At 33.9% G+C, this 22881-nt stretch overlaps 1 protein-coding gene across 2 annotated transcripts in view; it reads right to left on the bottom strand.

Moving 5' to 3' along the window:
- NCAM2 (neural cell adhesion molecule 2) overlaps positions 1 to 22881 on the bottom strand; it is a 321807-nt gene that overhangs the window by 87221 nt on the left and 211705 nt on the right. For both annotated transcript variants that reach the window (XM_068911269.1, XM_068911278.1), the window contains exons 9-10: positions 14544 to 14694; positions 1969 to 2156 (exon numbers count right to left, since the gene is read on the bottom strand). In XM_068911269.1, the coding sequence (XP_068767370.1) occupies positions 1969 to 2156; positions 14544 to 14694 (339 nt within the window). The remainder of the gene's footprint in view (positions 1 to 1968; positions 2157 to 14543; positions 14695 to 22881) is intronic.

Below are 22881 nucleotides of genomic sequence, written 5' to 3'. Positions count from 1 at the left end.
CCTTTGTAAACCTGTCTTCTATGAAGGCAATAGTGGCTCCATGAAGTTTCTTCTGGGGAATATGTGTCTTTATTGAAAATATATGTTAAAATGGACCCAAAAGGTGTGTTAACTGCCAACCTGTATAAATAAGCAGAACAGAATTCAGTGTCACTCCAAACTTGTGTTTAAAGGAATTGTAGAGATTGTTTCACTGAAAGTTGTGGCTTTACCAATGGCATGCTATCAATTCCCTCTCTCTTCTGTGCAATTTAATGCTTGAACCTGTCAAAAACTGATGTTTCAAAAGAACCCTTACTTTAAGGGTTAAAAGTTAATATGGTTTACTTCCACATTTCTGATGAGATAAATACATGCTCATACACGGTTACCAAGACTCAGCTAACATGAGTAAACTCACTAAAGCCAGAAGCTATATATGATTTTTCAGGCAAAATAAAAGAATCAGTTATTAAAACTAGTGAATATTTTCCTGCTGTCATCTTCTTCTCACAATATAATAGATTGGACTTTTTAAAAATATGCGTACATGTAAAAAATATACTTTTTTATCTACAGAAAGCAGAAAAATGATTTGCTATCATAGCCCATCTCTCATCAGTTTTTACATAACTTTTCAATCATTTGTTGTTGTTTCTGACACATTAGAAAAGGAAGGTCATGGAGATAATGAATGAAGTACAAATTGTAGAGAAAAGCTGTGAGATCATTTCTGCCAAGATACATAGAGATCACCTCATAACCAAACATCATAACAGTTTTTAATTGCTCATTCATAGTGACATCTCTCGTACCAACATGAAGGAATGAAAATGGCTGTCAATATACATGCATAAGTCTGTTGCTAATTTTAAGCTTTTTAATGAATGTCATTATACTGTATTCTGATACTGTATTACATAATATGTTCTCTCCTCCCCTCCGCCCCAATCCCCCCACGAAGCACTTCCTTAACATCTCTTAGAAAACAAGGCTTTTCTAGTAAAAGTAGTGTTTTTTCCAAAAGCAACAGCAAAATAAGCTTCCTCATGCTAATATGCTCACTGTAAATGTCAAGAAACGAGATTAATTGTTTGCACTTTAGGAAGAAGACACAGTTTGTTTCAGTGCACTGTACGCTTGTCACTTGGGACCTCAAGTGAGCCGCGCACTCTGATCAGTGGTATAGCTTCTTAACCTCTTTTCGCATGGCAACTGAGAAGGTTATGTTCAAGCTCCTAATACTAGACATAAAAGGATAAAACTAACTCTCCCCGAAGGTCTCTAATGGAATAGAGGGTATGTAGTCCCAGTAATAGGAGAGACCATGTGTGGAGATAGTAGTTACAGACTATGTAGTAAAATGATTAATTAAGGACAATGATTTGTTGTACATTATTTCCGAGTAGTTCACTGCTGAGTCAAGTTAATAGACTAGCTGGATAATGAAAACCTATTCTTTGTTTTCTGTCTTTCTCAGGTTTCATTCTCAAGCACAGCATTTAGATGAGAGAAGGAAGTTTAGTTCTCATTTTTCCAGTGCCTCTGTGAGAAAATTATTGTCATCAAACCCAAATGCAGTTTACTATTGCTTTACTATGCTGCCTTAACCTTGACTGGATGCCACACAAATCTTTTTGTACAGACCAAGCACTTATTAGACATTCATTTTAATTTTTAGCATCAACTTGATGGATTAGTTTTACATTTATTTATGTATGCACTTACTTGCAAGCAACACAAGTTACATTAGTGTTCACAGCAGATGGAGAACAGAAGGTAAGTCATGCAAATAAGCTTTATTTTCTAACTGATCACAAGAAACGTGGAGATGAATCAGTTCATACATAGTTGGGTTTTTTTTTAAAGAGCTTTACTTATTAAATTGTACATCTTATCCTTAAATGGACTGCATAGAACTTGCAATAGCACCAAACAGAGAAACAAATTTAGTAATGCCACAATGCTGATTTCCATTTTAAGCCTTACCTCTAAAATCAGCTTTCTTCCTGCACTATAGGTCTTCAGATGTGTTGTATTTTTTGCAGGTAAAACCAATTTTCCTCTTCTCCACTGAACTGAGGCAGATGGATTAGCTAGCACTTCACAGCTTATATTGATGGGATTGCCTTCCCAAGAATAATACATGGTTTGATTTGACACAAATGTTGGAGCATCTATGAAAAGAAAGTAGTATACAAATATGTTAACTGTTTTAGTAAAACAGGCCACAAACCTCTATTCAAGTATCACTGTTTTTAAAGAAATCTGAACTGACCGCTGTATCCATTTATTAGCGACTATAACTACATCACTACTCAACTCAATTTTGTTGTTGTTTCAGCTGAATACATGGACTGCTAATGTTATACATACTAACATTAGGCAATATCAAGTAGCCCTCGAAAGAAGATGTACCTCAGAAATGACAAAGAATATTTTCTTCTTGACGATCAGAAACTACAGCCATCCCTTGTGCGACAAAGGGAGGTGCGCTACAATGCTTAGATATATAAAATCTGTCCAATTATCTCCTTTGCCTTAGAGAAATTTCTGTCCTTCCCTGGATGTTTGTAGATGTCTAAGAACCTCATTCATCTCCTCTCTGAACTATCTAATATAGTTTATGAAAACTTTCTGAAGGGAGATGTTCAGTTGGGTGAATAAACCTAGAAGAAAATTTTTAAAAGAAAAGTAAAAAAAAAAAAGATTAAAACTGTTGCAATGTATTATGCTTACTTGAGATAAAATATTGTCAATAGAAGAATACTTAGTATTTAGGATAATCTTCACACTAGTTCCTTATGGAATCATCAGGCTACAGACAAGCAAAAAAATGCTACATCTTCCTTCCAAATCTCCCTTTAAATGGCTGTATTAAACATGTAGCCAAACATTCATCCTGTATACAAAGAAAATTGCTGGGTTGCAAAGTAATTATAACCTTGAGATCACAATGCCAGCAGTGATAAGACTTTTTTCTTCTACTTACAGTTTCCAGAAACAGCAGAAACAGTTTAATGTTATTCAGAAAATTGGAGGGAGCTCCTCTTTCCCTGCAATTCTAATTCTGTCTTGGGTAAATCATATCTTTTGCATGTCTAAGATTTATTTGGAAATCAATTTCATATTTTAATTCCACTCTTGTTATATTTTAAGAGTGTTAAGAAAATATTTTTTGCATTACTGAAAGTCAAGTAAAATCTCTAGCAATTCAATTCTGAGAGAAAGAGAATTGTCAAAGATAGCTGATACCATGGTATCTCTTTTTAATATTTTAAATATATAGGTATATATTTATATTTTGATAAATAGGCTCTAGGTGCTTCTAGACGCGTGCCTTAAAATTTTATTTTAGTCTTCTCATAAAGAGTTTAACTTTAGGCAAGAAAATTATCTGTAGATCTGCCAGAGACTAGAACAGAGCACATGTAACTGAACACTGAAAATTTAGCTGCAGGAGTGGTTTAAAACTGATATCTTGTTTTTGAAGTGCACTTTTGCAACCTTTCTGTATTTGCTGTTGTGAAAAATCATAACCTTTTTTGGAATTATGTTGCTGCTGCTGCTTTGACCAAAAAGGAATGTCATCAGGAGGAGTTTAAGCACAGATCAACATTGGTACATTGCTCATCAGCCTTTTTTTTAGAAATATTCAGCTTTTATTTTTGTAAGGAGGCAGCTGGTTTCATCCACAGAAGTGAAATATGTCTTCCTGTGGTCATATTTAGCATATATGGGAGCTCATCTGCCTTTCCAAAATGTTATAGTCAGTAATTCTACCTCTGTTTGATTCTCATATACCTTTAAACAAAATATTTTGTTCTAAGTATCTGCATGCAAAGGAGGAATTTCAGCGAGTCTTCAGGATACAACACATCACATTAGCAAAGCTCTATGGAGAGGTCACTAAACTTTGCATCTACCTGTTTTATGATGAAGATGAATTCTCATAATACTGAGAGTTAGAGCCACGGCTTTTCCTGTGGAAATGAAGTTAGCAGTGGGAGCCACGTGAAATAAAACTGTAGGAACTGACTTCTGTCTGGTAGGCAGTTTTTTGCACTGAACATATGTGTAACATATGGATCAGAAATCTCATCATAGTGTGCATGAGACACAAAATGTGGTTCTTTTAGATTTCAGATTTCAACAGATTTTAGATAAGCATTTTATCTTCTATAACGCACAACTTCTCAAAATAAGTTCACTTTATCAGTGCACACTGCCATGAATGTGGAAGATATAAAGCTGATCTGTCTGAACCCAAGTAACTTTCCTTTCTAGGTAACATCATGTGGTTTGATGCTTTCTGTTGATTTAAATGCACCCTTGGCCAATTCCTATCTATGTAAAAGTCTTAAAAGTGAAAAAAAGGAGTGTAAACTCTTATATCGTAAGTACAAGCATTCAGCAGAATAGGAACTTTCAGATGAGACAGCTTTCTCTTCTTAAATACACACTTTGGACAGCTACATTATTTGCTTACATTTTAAAAGAGTGAGTCACAGACTGTCATTTATACATGCTTATAGATACCAACAGATCAACAGTTCTAATGTCACAAACCACAACTAGGTCTGAAAGTCCACCAAATAAGAATATACCCCCAAATCAACATTTCACAAACAAAAAGCATTCCTACAAACAAAAAAAAGCTTTGCATTTTCCCTGTCCAAAAGCCTGTGAACAAAGGCTTTGCAGTAATTTCCCCAGCGTTTGAAAGCTCCCAGTGATGTTCAGATACAGCCAAAAGAAGATGGATGGATACAGGATGACTGTACTGATGGCTTGATTCTGACCAATTATCTTGACAAGTTGATTTTTGATTTCCTAACCAGGAATGGATTAAGTTACCTGGAGTGATGCTTCATATGGAGAAAATAGCTCCAGAAAATATTTTTTTCCAGTAAAAAAAAAGATTTTTTTTTATATATTTTATAAAATAAAAACTTCCTAGAAAATAAAAACTCAACTGGAAGGGGATAAAAGATTTATAGGAGTTTTTTGCTTTCTTGCATAATTTTCATCCATAACTGTAGTATATTAGGCATAGATGGTTGCAGAAACACATGTATGTGTGCAGGAAAAAACACTGCTTAAAAATAGAAATCCTTAAAATCAAAACTTTGAAGATATAAGCTTAACTATTTTATATGTCTATAAAATTTGACTCCACCAGTTTTCTAAAAAAATTAAGTATCACAGAATATTTATTCAGAACTTTTATCACAGATTTTATCAACTGAGAAAGAAGGTAATCCAAGCAGAAATGAAAAAGTGGGCCCTATCATATGTTAACATGTGTTATAGATACTTAAAACACTCTTTCTCTCTCTCTAGTACAATAATTAAAAAAAAAGTTTACAGGCAAATAAGTGAGAAAGGTAAAAAAATTAAAAAATAAAACTATTTTCTACTTAACTTGAATACTTTATAATTGAATACTGCTCCTATGCAATTCAGGATTGATTTGTGTCTGAAGCAAAATAATTCAGGGCTGTTCATTAATTAACTGTACTTTTTAAACTTGTGTACATCAATTACTACCAGTTAAGACAACATACTGGACTTTCAAGTAGATAAATACAAAAGCAGGGGCTTGAATACATTCAATTTTAATAAACAAAATGTTGTTTCAAAATTTAACAAAAGCTACACCCCAAACCTGGATGATACTTGCTATAGCTGAACCTTACGGCTTCCTACTACAAATAAAGCTACAGAAAAGTAGAAAATTTTAGCTACTCATATTAGTTACTATCGGTACCCAAGAAGGTTCATAAGAACTATTAGAAGCTTTAATGGTAAAAGGTGGAGTGGTATTTTGGGAAGATAAAGCAATCCAACCAGAAAAGCCATCTAGAATGAACAGAAAATAAATCACGAAGGTACAAAATGAAACTAAAGGATTCTATTATAGTAGGAGTCTGTAAGCAACTATAGCTTTGGAATGGCATTTTAGAACAGTTAATATTACGGCATCAACTAAACTCAAGCATATTTCCAAACAGGAAAGACATGGACAAGTCAGCAACACAGTTGAGAGAACTGATTCTGAATAAACTGCATAAAGAGAGTGGGCAGGAGAAGCAAACTTTGACCTGAAAACTGATTTGAATATCCCTACTGGGTATAATACCCAAGAGCACTGATAGAAGCACAGACTAATACATTACCTGTCTCATCCTGAGGGTAATTCAGTCAATGACTTCAAAGATTCAGCTTTGGTGTGTTTTCAGTTATACACAAAATTGGATACGGCAAATTACCTGATTCAGCATGTGTGTCCAGACACCTATAATGGCAACCTGATGTGCAGAATTAGATTTTCACTTCTTACCCTAGGACTACAGGTTTTCAAACTATTGGCTACTTATTTATCACATAATTAATTTTTCTGGATCACACAATGAAAATATATGTCAAATTGTCAGGTCTAAGACGCCAAGGACCTTTCCTGTACCGTATTATTGGAAGCCTCTCTCTCTTAGATGCTTACTATTGACAAAAGGTCCCCATCATCAAGGATTTTAATAAACTGTATCCTCTAACAAATCTAATACTTTCCTTGCTCTCCTTCATGTAAAAGGACCATACATTTTTGTAACTTTATCCCACACTAGTTAACAGCCTTCTATTTTTCTTTTTTATTTTTTCCCTCATACCTGTTTGGCAATAGTTAACATTTTGGAATGAATAGTTTTTCCCTGCAGCTAAACTAGAAGAATCTTCCCCAGACTGGTACGGTAACTGTCAAATATTTCCTGTAACAAGAAATGTATTGGAAAGACCTTAACAAATGAGGCCAGGTGATTAAATTTTAATATAAAATCATCCTTATGGAAGACAGAAACTACAGAGTTTCAGGGCTGCTAATTTTTATGATTTTACTTCCAATATCATGATCATGTGGCTGCCAGGAAAAACTTGTAATCTGAATCTTAAGTTTCCAAATAGAAAAGCAAATGAAACTTATCATATACTAGGTTTTAAGTTTCCAACATTATCAGCTAAAACCAGAGGTTGCTTTTTGTTAGACTCTGACTCATAATTTTGGAAGTCTGAGATCAACAGTTCTGCAGAGGTGCATGTTTCCTTCACAGTGGGCAATAAGAAACACCACCCATAGGAACATTTCCTTTTTCTTTTTGCTTTCACTTCTCTTGTTTCTTCCCAAAATGAATTACAATAAAATGCACGATATTCCTCAACAGCATAGATAGCATGGGCTATCTACTAATTGTACAGTTTATGCAATAGGAGTAGAAGTCCCCTCTTACTGGGAAGCAGTACTGGTCCCAAATACCCTTGACTGTGATATTACTTGTGGCGCTTAATCACTACACTAACTTCTCCATCTTTCAGCATTGCATTTATCATAAACAGAGCTAAACAATTATTTGTAAGGGAGATAAAGTAACTTTCCACCAGGCGGAATGTATGTTGTTGATGACGGGATCTTTAACTTTTACAAATGGTAGGCAATGAAGGAATGCACTGTTCTGGGGTTTGGTACTGCCAGTCTCACAGAAACTGCAAGTCTGCATTTCTCTTTGAATTCCACATGACATTAAGGAATAAGGGAGTTGGCTTAACCACAAATTAAACCCCAGAAATCTTAGTTTCGTAGAAATACCGGTTGTGGATGGAGAAACCTGTATAGAATATTTATGTTGCTACTGAGACACTGCTTTTACACTCCATGTTGCTGCTGCGTTTTGAGGCTGGCATTGTTATTTCTTCAGCTATTTTGGATTCACTAAGTTTAATCTGAATTCATAGTTTCCTGGTTTACTAGTGCATGATTTCTGAAAATCTGTGTTCCTATGAGCTGTTCACGTCTCTGACGCGTACATTAAATAATTCTAACTTAGCAACTGGAAATAGACGCAGCACTGCCTGCAAACGACTGCTGGGAATTCTTGTCTATGTTCTCAGGGAGGGCAGTCCTGAGTTTATGTTAGTACATGAGTTTGACCGTTCAAGAATTTATTCTGGGGTGAGAAGTGCAGGAAATGTCTGCCAGATGGAGAAGAAATGGTAATGAAATCACTGATGGCTAAAATAAGCTAAGCATGTCAACGCTGATACTTAAATGAAACAATCTGCACATCTCTAACAGTCACTTGCTATGTTGTAAATCACCAGGAACACTGGCCATGTGACGTAGCATAAGAGGAATCCCATTGCAAATCTCTCACGTATAGGATACCAGAATTCTGCATGCTTTTTTAGTCTTAATTTTATTTCAGTAGTCATTTTTATTTTAGTAATAAAATAATCAGGTATTTCCAGCTACTGAAACAGATCATTTTTGGATGCTTGCAGTTTGTATCAAAATTTCAATTGTTATATGCATTCCTGAATAGGACTAATGGAATAATTTAGGATGATCAGACTCCTGACATCATATATTAGATTACATAATTGCTATATAAAAGTCAAACACAGCAATGCCTTTCCCAAACCAGGATCCTAACCCCCTGTCTCACTTCCTCAGCCCTCTCCTCCTATGGTACATTTCACATTTTCAAAACAAAATCCAGCTCCATATCTTTACCTTCCTCTTTTCTAACCAGATATCCCTATCTCCGGTACATGCCTCCTATCTCTCTCTTCCTTCTGTTATCTGCCTCCTATATTCCCAAAGCCTAATTGTTGATCCTGTATTGTCCCCCCTGAGCAGGGACTCAGCCTTAGAATCTGTTCACTTCATTTTTACACACAGTGCTGTCCAGAAATCAAACAAAAAACTTCTCTACATTACAGACTAAAAATCCAAACATCATCCCTGAAATATTACCCTGTATATTGAACTCCATTTCCAATTTGTTGATTCCGCTAAATCTATACCTCCTATCCCTCAGATAACAACATAGCGCTAGATCACCACAAATCAGGTGTGGTAATTGAGTAGCGATGAGCTGTTCCTTCTCTGACTTCCTTTAAAATAAACTGAATCCCTAGTATGAACTACATTTACTACATTTTTATGACAGCATGAGGTAGCTGGAACACTATTTGGCATGAAATAGGCTACAAAATTTGCGACATCCTGCACATACTGGCATTATTTTCACTGATTCAAAGTCTGCTTTTGAAAGTAGACATAATTTGTGGCTCAGCTAGTTCAACCTGCTTTTAAGTAATTCTGTGTCTTTGCAAAGTATGAAATGAAATGGCATGAATTCAAAGCATCTGCATTAACTGCAACGTAAAACAGCTCACTAACATAAAATAAAGTGAAAAGGTCTGAAAGACTAATCTACTCAGGAAGAGTTCTAAGTTTAATGCTGTTAAATGAATGAGGCTGACTTCAAACTGCAGTAGAAAAAAAAGTAAAAAGATTGTTTCTGATAAGCAATAAAGACAGTAGCATAGTAAATACTGTATAGTTTTCTTTACAAATGAACACAATGTTGCACATGGTACACTTTCAAAAATATTTTATTTTTGTAACACTGACACAAATTGGTACCTGTCTGATATGGAATACAGCTGCAAAATTCATGTTTGGAGGAAAACTGTAGTAGTAAGAAAAGCATCTCATTTTTGTAAGAAGTTTTGAATTATTTAATTGTTTTCCTAGAAAGTAACACTTCTTAGAAATCGCTTTTACTTGGAACTCATGAATTTCACACAAAAACGCACCATATTACTGAATGTAACATGTTTGCGAAAAATCTATTAAAAACCCTAAATACTAGTCTTTGTGTATAACGAGTAGGCATTTTGGGACCATCCACCATATCGAATAGCTGCCCTATCAGTATTGTAAATGAGGAATTTTAACTGAAATTGAGTGAAATGAAAACTTGTTATTGCAGCTGTGAAAGAACATAAGCTTCCTGGGTAGTATACAGAGAAAGAGAGACTACTGCAAAGAACAAACTTTATTGCTGATAACAGGATTACTCTTTGAAGGAACTTGCACTTTCCATGGCTAATACCAAGCCTTCAGAGAGACCAGCATCTTACCATAGGGTGCATATGTCTGCACACAACTGAGTGCTGTGAATACTTCCCGATTGTGACAATGACCTTTTGAACACAATAAAGAGAAAACCTTACAGGAAAGAAGAGATTCACTTTTAAGTGTCACAGAGTGTTGGCTGATCACTACTGGCTTTTTAACATCCATTCGAACTTGGTAACTGCCATCACTGCATCCTTACTGAGAATAATAATATGAAGAAAGATGATCCAGCAAAATTATGTCAAAATTATATTATCCACTCTCTAATGCTAATCACCACAGAGAATAATTTGTGGAAGTACATCCAAGAAATAAATGTGTTCTCTCATCAGAATTTTTCCTACTTTTAGTCAGGTCTGTATTATGTTTTTTAAGATTCCTTTATATCTCCAGCATATATTTTCAGTAAAAATGTCTAACATAAAAAAAAAAAAAACCTACAAATATCACACAGAAATGTAAGCACCTATTTGCATAGTAAAACTGTGACTTTGAAAGGCACCTGACAGTACTATATGCAAAAATCCCTTTGTAATTCACTGGGAATTATACATTTAATTCCCTCAGTTAAATGTAGGCCCTGAAGGCCTCCTCTTACAGTATCTCCTGCTTCATCTATTTTTTAATTTATTTTTATCATTTTTTAAATTTAAGAAAATAACTCTCTATGTAGGGGAAACATATAGGTAAACACTACAGATACACCTTAATACCTAACACCTAATACCGATCCTTTATGCCATCATACTGGCAAACTTGTCAATCAATTGTTTCAATTATTAGTATTAATAACATCCAACACATAACAGATTTCATATCTGTAATCAAACTGTACAGATAATGAAATCCATTAGCAAATGATATTAATAAGGATATCTGTCCTTTTGTCTTTTTGACCTTTCCTTACTAAATGCAAGGAAAACGAAATGTAACTAAACACAAAGGTGACTTTGCGGGAAGAAATACTTTAACATGCTTCTCTCTTCCCTGGAGTTTATATTTGTCTAGTATTTACTTCAGAAAAATAGCAAGAGCAGGGTTAACCATGCCAGACTGGTATCAAACCCGATAATCTTTTCCTGTTCTGGGGAACTGCTCTTATCAGTAAAAGCAACCCCAACAGAGAACACAGATAATATACAGAAACTCTGTGTAATCATACTGTCAGTTTAAGTCTTGGCTAGGGGTAAGTAAGTAAAAGGATGAGACAGTGACACCACAGACTTCTGTATCTCCTTTAGGCCTGTTTAAGTGTCCTGTCATTTAAAAATGTAACAAGAACATGCTCCTGACTACACAAACAATCAAACACATTAAAAATATATAAAGGAAACAGCTATAGTTATTAACTTATAGAATGGCATTAGGTGCAGTGATTAGTCTCAACTAGGCAATATGAAACAATATAAATAATTATCCTTTATTTATTTATTTATTTTCAATTTTAAAATAGTTACTGAAGTTTATGCCTGAATACAATTAAAAATAATAAAAACTTTGCTAACATGGCTCACTGGTAATTATGCAAAGAGTCAGCCACATCTGAAAAAATTCTTCTCAAAACTAGTTTTGAAGAGAATGAAACCAAAATCACTGAAATGGAGCCTGCAATGTTTGAAGAGTTTTATGCAATTTAGTAAGTGAATATTTGGAAAAACATTGTAAAAAGTATGGAGAATAATATTTTTAATTATTATCAATATGCAGAAGAAATATCCCATGGAAAATAATGCAAAAAGAGTCAAATTATTCATTCAATACAAACTTCACAGAATCTCATAAAAATTCCCCAAATTTTCCCATTTTGCTAAGAAAAATACAAATTAGGTTAGCTTTTGAACCTGTATTTTTTTGCTGAAAGTCTGTAGCCTGAAAATTACAAAGTTAAATAACTGGAATACAGGATAACTATGACACCTACTACAGAAAGAAATGTAATTGTTTTTGAGAAAATTACTTTTAGTGCTTACAACAACACAAGCATTGTATATCAGCGGTGGTAAGAAGGTACTCATTGATTCTTGGAAAAGGCTGTTTCATTATAGAAGTTATTTACTTATGACAGAAACTAGGCAAATGGAAGAATGAAACTGGAACATAGACACCTCCCTCTGAGGACACTACATTAAAAGACAGAAGACGTCTTCATCATTTAACAAATGTTTTCTGGTCAGGGCAAGACAAACATACTATATTTGCTGTTCATATACCAGTATAAAGTTATTTCTAAAGCCAACAAAAAACTGCTCTGACTGGTTAATCAGAACATGAATGGAGACAGACCTATATTGCATTACACCAAAAATAGCCCCCTTGCATTATGAAAATACCTTACACATAAAGGATACGGAGAAAATTGTAATTCTGTTATTCAAAGAACACCTGTTCTAGGAAAATGATTTTGGCTTAATCAGTTATTGTTTTCAAAGTTGAAAACATCAATGTGACAAATTTCATAATTTTATGCTAGGTCAAAGAAAAGTCTTGTGATTTAAAATCATTAACACAACGTGTGATGATATCTCTGATGATATACATAATAATTATATATTCTTTTAAAAATTATGCCTTTTTGGAAGATTTCTGAACTGTAAAAGGTCTGATGCATCAGAAAAATACAGATCCCTAAGCATAAATATAGATTTAAAACAATATCCTAATCCATTTTCATATACACAACATTTGATTCTTCTAATATATATTCAAAATTAAATCTGCCACACTATTCTCATTAATTCAATATTGAGAATATGCTACTTTTAAATTCATAGGATCTGCTCCAAAAGTTCTATTCTGGAAGATATCTTAGACTACATTAACATACTGTATCAATCCAGAGATTTTGTTATGCCCTTTAGTATGAATTCTGTGCAGCTAATGAATTCTTAAGTTTCTGTTCCCCATGTTTCATATAATGTGACACATCCTATATCTCCCTTTTGAATACAAAAGGTAATAAAATTGAATTTTAAAGCACAATGGCTACATAACTTTAATCAAACAATATATTTCATGTCATTCTATGTGTAGAGCAGGACAAGATTTAGAATTTTACAGGAATTTTAAACTAACTTCATTGAACTTGCATTTTTGTCTAGTATAATCATTTTTTTCCCTTTATATACATATAAAATAACTAATTACCAGTGCACTAGGAAGCCAAGACTCATTAAAGGTATGAATCTTTTAAACGAATAGGCTCCTAGAAGAATAATAATATTTTGCAAAATTTCAAAGTCCTTCACAAGTACATTTATTGAAGAATAGCTGTGTTAAAGCTATTAATAAACAATGTGTTTATTTCTCAGGTCTTTGGGGCTGGCAAATCTCTCCATTCCTAATATCTAATTACAACTCTGAATGTTTCTCATTTTCCTTTCAGACCTATTTCCTAAACGAAAATGCATTGTTCTGCCTGCCAAAAAGATGGAACATGCAACTGTATGCTCAAGTCACTTTCAGAACTCCTCTAGAAATTGCTCAGTTGGTGGTCTGCAACTGCTACTTATCCCTCATCTCCCTATATTATAGTTCCTATCTAATATCTAGCAGATTTCAGTGCAAAGACATCCCTTGAGTTCAGACGATTCTACTTTTTTTTTTGTAACTACCAATGGCATATAAGAAAAACTCACTATGCTATGTTATGAGATTGATTTTTTATTCAGATTTGAAAAGCCTTTTGGACACTCTCTGTTCTGTGTTTTATCCTCCTTCATTAACCATTCAATTATATACCTTTGATGCAATCCTTCTGTTTCTCCAACCTTTCTCCTCATAGATTGCTTCCTTACTTCCTTTCAAATAAGCTCACTCAAAATATATTGCAACAACATACGGAACAAAAATATGTAGAAAATCTCTATCAAAATGTAACAATGATAAAAAAAAAAGAGCATTTTTGGGGTTTCATTTTCCAAAGAGCTTTTGCTTCAAGAGTTTGAAGAACAGCTTGTTTGAAGAGACAATTTAGCACTGAATTTTCCTATATTTCAAATTTATATACTCTGATTGACTTCTAAAGCATCTGACTCTTACCTAAATAAAAATAATCTCTATTTTTGCTGCATAAAATCCAAAAGCTGTCAATAAAATAGCCTGTCCAAAAGAGATTGCCACAAATATTTGTACTCCAGAAGGTGTTATAACAAAGACTGGAGAATCGCTGGGGATTAGTGACTTAGAGAACTAGGAAAAATGGATGACTTGATTCAGTCTTCGAAGATTAAATTCAAACTGAGCTGTTGCTCAAATTAGTCCTTACCTTATCCCACTGAATACTTTTCACACACAGCAGTCTCCGCTAGCCCAAAGCTTTTGAAGACGTTATTAAGCTTAGGCTCCAGTGGGCTGAAATATCATCATAGATGAATTGTCCTGATTAAGCCCCTGACAAGTGTCTCATTAACTTCAGTAGAGCAAGAATTCACCCAGAGTATTCAGTATCATTAACTACAGAAGGACACTCTTTCTTAAATCATGCAATTTTAAACAAGAATGACCAGAAAAACTGACCTTCCATTAAGAATGTACTTTTTTTCTTTTAAAACAAATTTAAAAGAGAAAACAAAATATTAGAACTTACATTCAATATCAAGGTACATACTCTTTTGGTGCCCACCAATTCTACTTGCAGCTTCACAGTCATATCTCCCTGAATCTGACAACTTCACATCTTTAATATGCAGTGACGATTTTCCATGCTGCCCTTTGACTTCTATACGGCCATCTGGGCTCTGTTTACATTGATTCAGGAAAGAGAAAGGTTTTTTATATATATATATATGTATATGTATTAATGTTTTAAACACCATAGATAATAATGACTGAAAGCATCTCCTCACATATGGTGTAGTTACTACTGACAGCTAAGCAATTTTTAAATTTGTCAAATAAGTTTTTAAAAGTATATAAAAATGGATGTTCTAATTCTAGGCACTACAATCAAAGGACTAAGTACATGCTTAAAGGAACACTGTCAAGGTAAACCACAAAATTTACCCATTTAATACTGACACAGTTAACCACATACTGAAAGGCTGCTTATGATCACACTCATTTTGCTAAAATGCAGGACTTAACAAAAATGCCTGTAAAAAATCATAACTTTTTAGATTAGAGTTAGCACCCAATTTCTCCCTTGTCCTTAAAAATGTAATTAGGAAACTAAATTAAAATAGCCCTCAAAACAATGACCAAAACATGAATCTAGTCATAGATTTGTTATTTTCATTATTCACATTTTCTTGTGAAAAGCTCACATCAGCTGAAAAACATGATCCAGAAATGCAATTGGAATTTCTGGATTTCATTTACATATCATTCCAAGGAAATAGGTAGGGTAGACATTTTTCTGCTTTTCTAGAAAATCAATTTTATGCTTATTAACTTGATAAAAATCCTTTTCCATGCATCGCCCTTCCTACCACAGTCCCAAAATGATTTGACTTTCAAGAGCATAAGAGAGTAAGGAAAATTAAATAAAACAAAACAAAACGAAAAAAAACCAAATACACTACTTGACTCTTAACTTCCATGTAATTGCATACCTGAGGGGAAAAAAAGGTAATTCTGGCTCTGCACTTGACTTGCTTTGTAGCTTTGGGAAACTCACATTACTTCTTTTTTCTTTTTTTTCATTTGTGAAAAAAGCTGATAAAAAATACTGATATTTACCTACCTTATCATTGAGGATGGTGGGAAAGTGAGTGAAAAGCATTAACTAACTAACTACTTCATTTTATCACATTTAGACCTGGAAAATAATTCAATGACCAATGCTACAAATATGTACACTCAAATTTACTGCTTTTTACACTAAACACTGACCAAGTGGTAGCTGATATTTAAATGACTGCGCTTATAATTCTATATAATTGCTTCTTCGCTGAGTGCAGGAAAATGGACACAATTTGTATCTCAGAATACTTGACATAAAGCACTGATATAAAGCATTCTATGTATCAGAATTTCTATACAAAGAAAAGTACCCTGATCTTGCATCAGAACCCAAGCACCTAAATTTTGTTTCATGTGAAAACTTCACAGTATATATACATAAATTGAAATTCTGAAATCCTAATGCAGGAGCAAATCTAAAAGTCTCCACATTGGTAAAAATTAATTAAGAACATTTAGTTATCTCTTTTGTCATTTCTAATGCTGAAAGTTCTATTCACATTACAACTTTAAAAAAGGAAAGAGAAAAGTTACGAAGTTACTAGTGAACAAGCTACGGTATTGAAGGTCATGTTTTTCTGGGGGTTTCTTGAGATAACCAAAATGTAATGTCTTTAAAATAAAACATAAAACAGTTTTCTGATTTCCACTATATCTCTATTTTGCAAACACTTCATATGATACAGCTAATAACTGCCTATTTGCCTACCAGTTAATTGTTTCTCTTTTAAAATATCAAATATGCAATATACAGTAAATCTGCATTACTCTTACTTAAAATGTACATATACTTCAGTAATTTTTTTCTGATTTTACTTTGACTACACATATTTGCCTAAGAAGTCACATTTAAAATTGTGAGAAGATAAATCTTATGCTGAAATAACCTGTGACTATGACTCACTGATACAGTACTCAACTACGTAAGTGATACATTGGCAGCTGACATCCTAGGGCTTTAAGGTAGTTCAATATAAAGGAAAGTGATGGAAGAAATGTACTGTAGAGAGTGGTAGCAGAGAAGAGATATTCTAATAAAAATGCTCTCTTCACACTTCCTTCTAGTATATTTCAAACCTACAATGAGGAGCCAAACTCTTTTCTTAGCTGTTTTTTAAATTGTGACGAAACCTTTAAATTGTGACAAAAGACCTTCTCCTGGCACAATATAAAGTGTCTTTCTGCAAAATTATAACGACCTATAGCTGTTACAACATATTTCCTGAAGTTCTTCTACCATGATTTTCAGAATTAGATCAGAGATATTTCAGCAAGTCAATTCTCTGTTTCTAATAATAAGTTGCAAGGACCACACATGGAAACATGAAAAAAATAAAAAATATTGTAAAAATATGTATTCTGAATAGTAACTCTTCACTCTCTGAAAAACAGGCATGCATTAGCTCTCCCTTCTGTGCAGTATGGTCAATAGAATTCCTGTAAAAGTAGTCAAACTATTTATAATAATCACTAAAGTAAATGAAGGTACTTCTATAGAAAAATAAAATTTGTAGCGCTGCTTTTGTTTTGATCACAACAAAGAAAGGGTTTATCAACTCAATACTAACACTGAATAAGTATCCTTTGCAGCAATTAATACCATACTTACCAAAGCACAGATATGAGTGCTAACTGGTGTCAAAAGACCACAAATGAAGTGAAAGTAATCACAGAGAGTCTTAAAATTAAATAACTTTTACATTTACTTCTCTTTCTTGTTTCTAGTGTACCTCTTTATTTTTTACTATTTTTTTGTTTCAAAGAAAAAAATATATCATATTAATTTTATTGTGGCATTTTTCCATATATAAGAATGTAAAATTGTGACTTGTTTTAACATCACAGTATTAATGATCACTTTTTAAGCATAGGCCACTTCACACCGTTAGCGTTGTATAGACGGATACCACCTGTATATTTTATAATTAAGACTGGCAGTATATAACTGTTTCTGAATTATCAGACTTTATTAAAATCTAATTTAAATTTGTCTCTTATTTGTTTCTATGGATATTACATTAAGATTTTTAAACATGATTTATACTTGGCATTATAAGAAACTTAATACTGAGCGACTGCCTGGAGAATTATCAGGTGAAATTCTATGTAAATAAATTAGAAGTGATGAGTATATGAGAAAATAATCCTAACTTTACATATAAAGCAATGGAATTGGAAGTGAGCATTACCTCCCACAATCTTTGAATTATACCTAATCCCTTGAAAACATTAGCTCAATGCTTAGGGGTCAAAAAAACCCAAATCAAATACTGCAATTTATTAGAAAGAAATATAAAATAACAGAAAATATCATTACGCCACTATATAAATACTGCAGCCATTTGCTTCTACCTTAGAAGACACAGTAGAAGTGGAAGAAAGGCAACAAAGATATTAAAGCTGTGGAATGGTTTCCATGCAGAGAATGATTAATGGACTACAGCTCTTCAGCCCAGAAAGGACATGACTGGGAGGGAATCTGGTAGACAGCTGCTAAATCTTGGACATGGAAAAAGAAAGTGTTAAGATTGTTCATTGTCTCCTCCAATGCAAGTCTCAAAATGAAATCAGCAGGTAGCAAGTTAAGCAGTAGAGTTCTTTGCACATCACATATCTAAAAATGTGGCACTCCTCTCCACAGTATGCAGCAGCTACTAAAGGCCTACACAGTCTCTTAAAAAAACAAGTCTGTATAAGAAAAATAGAAAAATATCACTCTGACTCAGGAACTCCCCAAGCAATTAATTACTACTAGTGGGACTGTACTATGGATATGCATCTCTATAGACTTGACTTGTTGCTATATTCTTCCCTAGACACATGCTGATGCCCATTGTTAGGAGAAACTACTTTGATATAGTATTAGTATGATGAGTTATTTCAGTTATTTAAAAAATCTGGTGAGGTATTTTGGCATATTCTGGTTAAGTCAACAGATCAAAAAATATGCTTAACAATCGTAGATAATTGTAGACAAGAAAATGATTCATAAAATATCCAATTCACTGAAGTCAATTTCTATTTTTTCCAAAATTGTTTCAAAATGATTAAAATGATCTTCCTGAAATTGTTTATAAAATAATGTAAAAATCCATAATTAGATATTTTCTACTGTGTTGCTCAGAATGTGTACTGCCCTGTGGCTTCTTCATGAACAGTTTAAGGAGTCCTGTTCCCTGGTCCTGTTCTCTAGGTGGATTACTGTAACACTTCAAAGCATTCAAGAGTAAATGCTTAGAATTCTATTCATTTTTCTGTAAACAGGTTGTAGTACTTGATTAAAAATATACTGTTTGCAAACATTCCTCAAACAAAAATACGTGAAAGAAAACAAAAGTGAGTACAAATCCAGTCCAAGACAATTTCATTAAAAATATAAAAAAATCAAAGAAAATATTTTGAAGTATTTGCCTATGTCTAGAAAGGATTCCCAGAACATGCTGTAGACACGCAAATGAAAAATGTTATAGACGGGAGTATGATGAATCTTCACAAAGACTTCAAAAATACAAGGTAGCTATATTAAATTGTTCTACGCTGTAAGTCAGTTAATAGTGGTCTGGATAAATAGGTCAAGGACATACTGTGATGATAGAAAAGGTACAATAACATTGCAGTCATGTTGAAGCAGAGCTAGGAAGGAACACTAGAAACACAGCAAAGACACATAAGGTGACTACTGCAAAGAGCAGTGAAGAAGCTGGGAAAAAAATTAACATGCAATATTAGCCTGAAGCAAAAATTGAAGGCTGCAATTTTTTTTCCAGCTCTTGTAAGGGGCATTATCAAACCCATAATATTCCAAAAAGTAAAAGTCTGCATTCATACCGTTCCATAATATTAGTTGTTTTTTTTTTTTTTTTTTTTGATTTAGCTTTGAACAGAAAATATACAATGTCAAGCAGGGGCAGCCCTTATTTTAGGAGTAATGGGATCTGTTCCATCAGAACTTTATAACCCTTAGTAAAATCCTTCTAAATTTTAGTTTCCTCCTGCACTAAGAATGGAGAGCACATATTATACCATGGCATCATAACACATCGGATCATGAACAGGAAGAGAAAGTAAACATGGGAACACAAACTACACTACACCTGCACAGTTCTCCTCAGAAGAGATCCCCACGAGGCAAAAAGCATTAGATCTGCCATTGATGTCAAGTCAAAATACAGATACAGTCTCTATAAATTAGTAATTTCCATATATCTCAAGACTGCCTGAAATAATAATGAACACCTACTGAATAGGAATAACCTCCAATTATCCCTTTCAAATATTACAGTGGGGGCAACAATATAGGTGCAACATTATATAGGTGCAACAATATAGGTGCAACGATATTTTTAATATTTTAAAATATGCACTAAGGTGCTTTCTGCTAGATTGAATAAAACTAGCATGTACTTTTATTTCTTAGTAGTAAAAATGAATATAAAAGAAGGACAAAACAAAAACCTAGGCAACCAGAACAGTCTCTGTGGTTCAATATTAAAGATTCCTGCTGACTCACTGAGTTTCTCTGAATCCCAGAAAATGCATAATCAGTAAGGTTTGAAAAACAAGTGGTCAACACAGTTCCATACAGATGTATATATTTGTCTAGAAAGATCAATAAGCACGTATTTTACCAGCCACGCACACTCAAACTGATCTTAACGAAGACTTAGAAAGGATTAATTTCAATAAACAGACCATTGTGTGTCCTGCAAATAGCACAGAAAGTCAAGATCTCCAGGCATTATTTTTCATAATATTTTAGAAATCATAAAACTTTAGGAAATCAAAATATTTTTCACTGTGAATGCTAATTAGAAAGATGAGTAGAATTTATTAAAAGCTTTTGTGAGTATTTTGCTCATTACAGCTGGCTCTGTGACTTTATCCACATAAAACCTATTCCCTGCATAAGAAAACTTAACATTTCGCAGTAAGAGATCTTTGATATTTGAATACTGGTAGCAATCTAGTTCTCTGTCATTGTCAGAGAAAACAAGACTGTTTTTTATAGGCCTTCAAGTACAATTAAACTTAATGGCAACACTGAACTGTAATAAAAGTGTCTTCCAAAAGAAATCAGGATGAGATGTTTATGTACTTGCAATATCTTTACTCAGAAAATGTAGTTTAACCCTAATGAATCCTACAATAATTATAAAATGAGAGCAATCTCATCACTTGAGGCTGACACTACTCTGTAAAAGTTTTTTTTTTCAATTTGTTTTTAATTAAATTCCTGTCATGCTTTACATGCCATCCTGTTACCTGACCTTTTCCATCATGCTCTTACTTCCTGAACTTCCCATATGACTTGTAGTTTCAGGTGTGAGTTTCCCCCACGTCCTGACTGGCTGATACTGTTTCCACAGTTCCAAAAACACGTTCCAGAGCTCCCAAGCCAGTACCAAAACAATGATAACCATGCATTTTAAGGGTTTCACATGAAGAGAAGGTATGCAGCTTTCATAGTATAACTGCTTGAGGGAATAGGGATGCAATGAGAGTACAACAACCACAAAGGGACAATAATGGCTTCTGAGAGAGAATAACTTATTCTGATACCATGGAGCATTCAATCTGCACAATTCCATTACCATTGCAGCTTAAAAGTGCAATTTCTCAGCAGGGGAGGATTAGCTGATTATGATGCTTAGAAATTCTGTCATTCTTTTTCAATTGTAGAAACCTGTACTTGGGGAGAGGTGGATATGTGACTAGTGGTTGAGTTTGATTTATCAACCGTTTCTCCAACTCGCACCGAGGAATTGTAGCACCAAATAAGACGAAGCTGTATAGCTGCCAAAATGTGCATTTTGAGATGGCTGAAAGCAAGAGTGGAAGGTGAGAACAGATGCAGAAAGCGGTGACTTCTTTGTAGCTGGATTTTGATAATATTAGTTGGATAGTTAAAGCGGCTGTGACTCTGTGTTGATTATCTTCTCTCCTATAGAGTTTACTGCTTGGTTGACAAAGGACTCCTTTATGCCTTGAAGCCCAAGTGCAAGACCGCTAGCAAAACATCCCTGCATTTAAAAACTAGACAAGTTGAAACACCTTTATTTGTTTTTCTTTTAATGTTTAAAATTTGTTTTAATGAGCAGCATGCCATTACTGACCACAGTTACACTATTACAGGACAATTTTGCCTGTCACTATAGTTATCAAATATTTTTTTGGACAAACTAAACTTTGTGTGATACTCTTTTAGTGCTGTTTGCAAACTGCATATGTTAACAATGGAAAAGATGATGAAACAGCAACTTCAAACTGAGACTGTTGTTTCTTTTCTAAAATGTGGTGCAAGATACTCAAGAACAAACATTGCAAGAACCCATTAACTTCAGTAAAAACTGCAGTATTTGTTTCAAGTTCCTCCAAAGGATGTGCTGCAGATGTATGTGGTAGAAGATCCACACACATAATCTTATTTTAATTTTATGCCTAGTTCTTCATTCTTCAAATCAAACGGTCATCAATTGCAAAAGAAAGAACTCATCAGTATGTTGTCCTGGTCATGTTGTGAGTGTGCATCACTGGATTTTCAAGGAAAAATAGAATATTGATTAACAGAATCATCTTTGAAATTTTATGAACCATAGTTTTTGTTATGAAACTTTCTGATTTCATGGGCAGTTGTATTGATATCCACAGGAGAGCAAAACTTCAAGGCACATACTTCAGGCTGAAGGTTTTTACACGTCTGATTTAAGCAGATAATAATTGCTCATGAAACTGTTCCTTGAAGCAGCATGAAAGATGAGAACTTTTGCAACCTGACATGGTGGTACTAAATGATGATAAAATTCCAGAAGTCTATTAAATATGAGTGACCAACAATTCCTAGTCTGAAAATCTACCTGTGATGATGAGAAAGGGCTGTTATTCACAACAGCCACCATCGTGTAGAAGCTGATGGAAGCTCCCTTCTGGATTATGGATGGTATATTCACAATATTTCCCATTCTCTTCAGGTAAATGTATTCTATCCATGCACCTGTTGGAGACAGCAGAAAATTGCAGAGTATTGCTACATGTCTATGCCTTAATGTCCAGTGAATCAGAATAATGTTACAGTAGTGTCTTGAACCTCAGTGATTTTTATAGGAGACCTTGTGATTCTTTTAAAACTGCTGCTCATTTAATCTATATTTCAGCATGCCGTAAATTCCTGAATTTGCTGGGAATTTATTATTCCACGCAGAAGAAACTACTAAGAGGAACCCATTGTTTGTGGGTCTATAGTGTAA

This window comes from Struthio camelus, chromosome 1 (genome assembly GCF_040807025.1).
Source record: "Struthio camelus isolate bStrCam1 chromosome 1, bStrCam1.hap1, whole genome shotgun sequence".
Lineage (NCBI taxonomy): Eukaryota > Metazoa > Chordata > Aves > Struthioniformes > Struthionidae > Struthio > Struthio camelus.
This window is presented reverse-complemented; position numbering and strand designations above follow the sequence as displayed.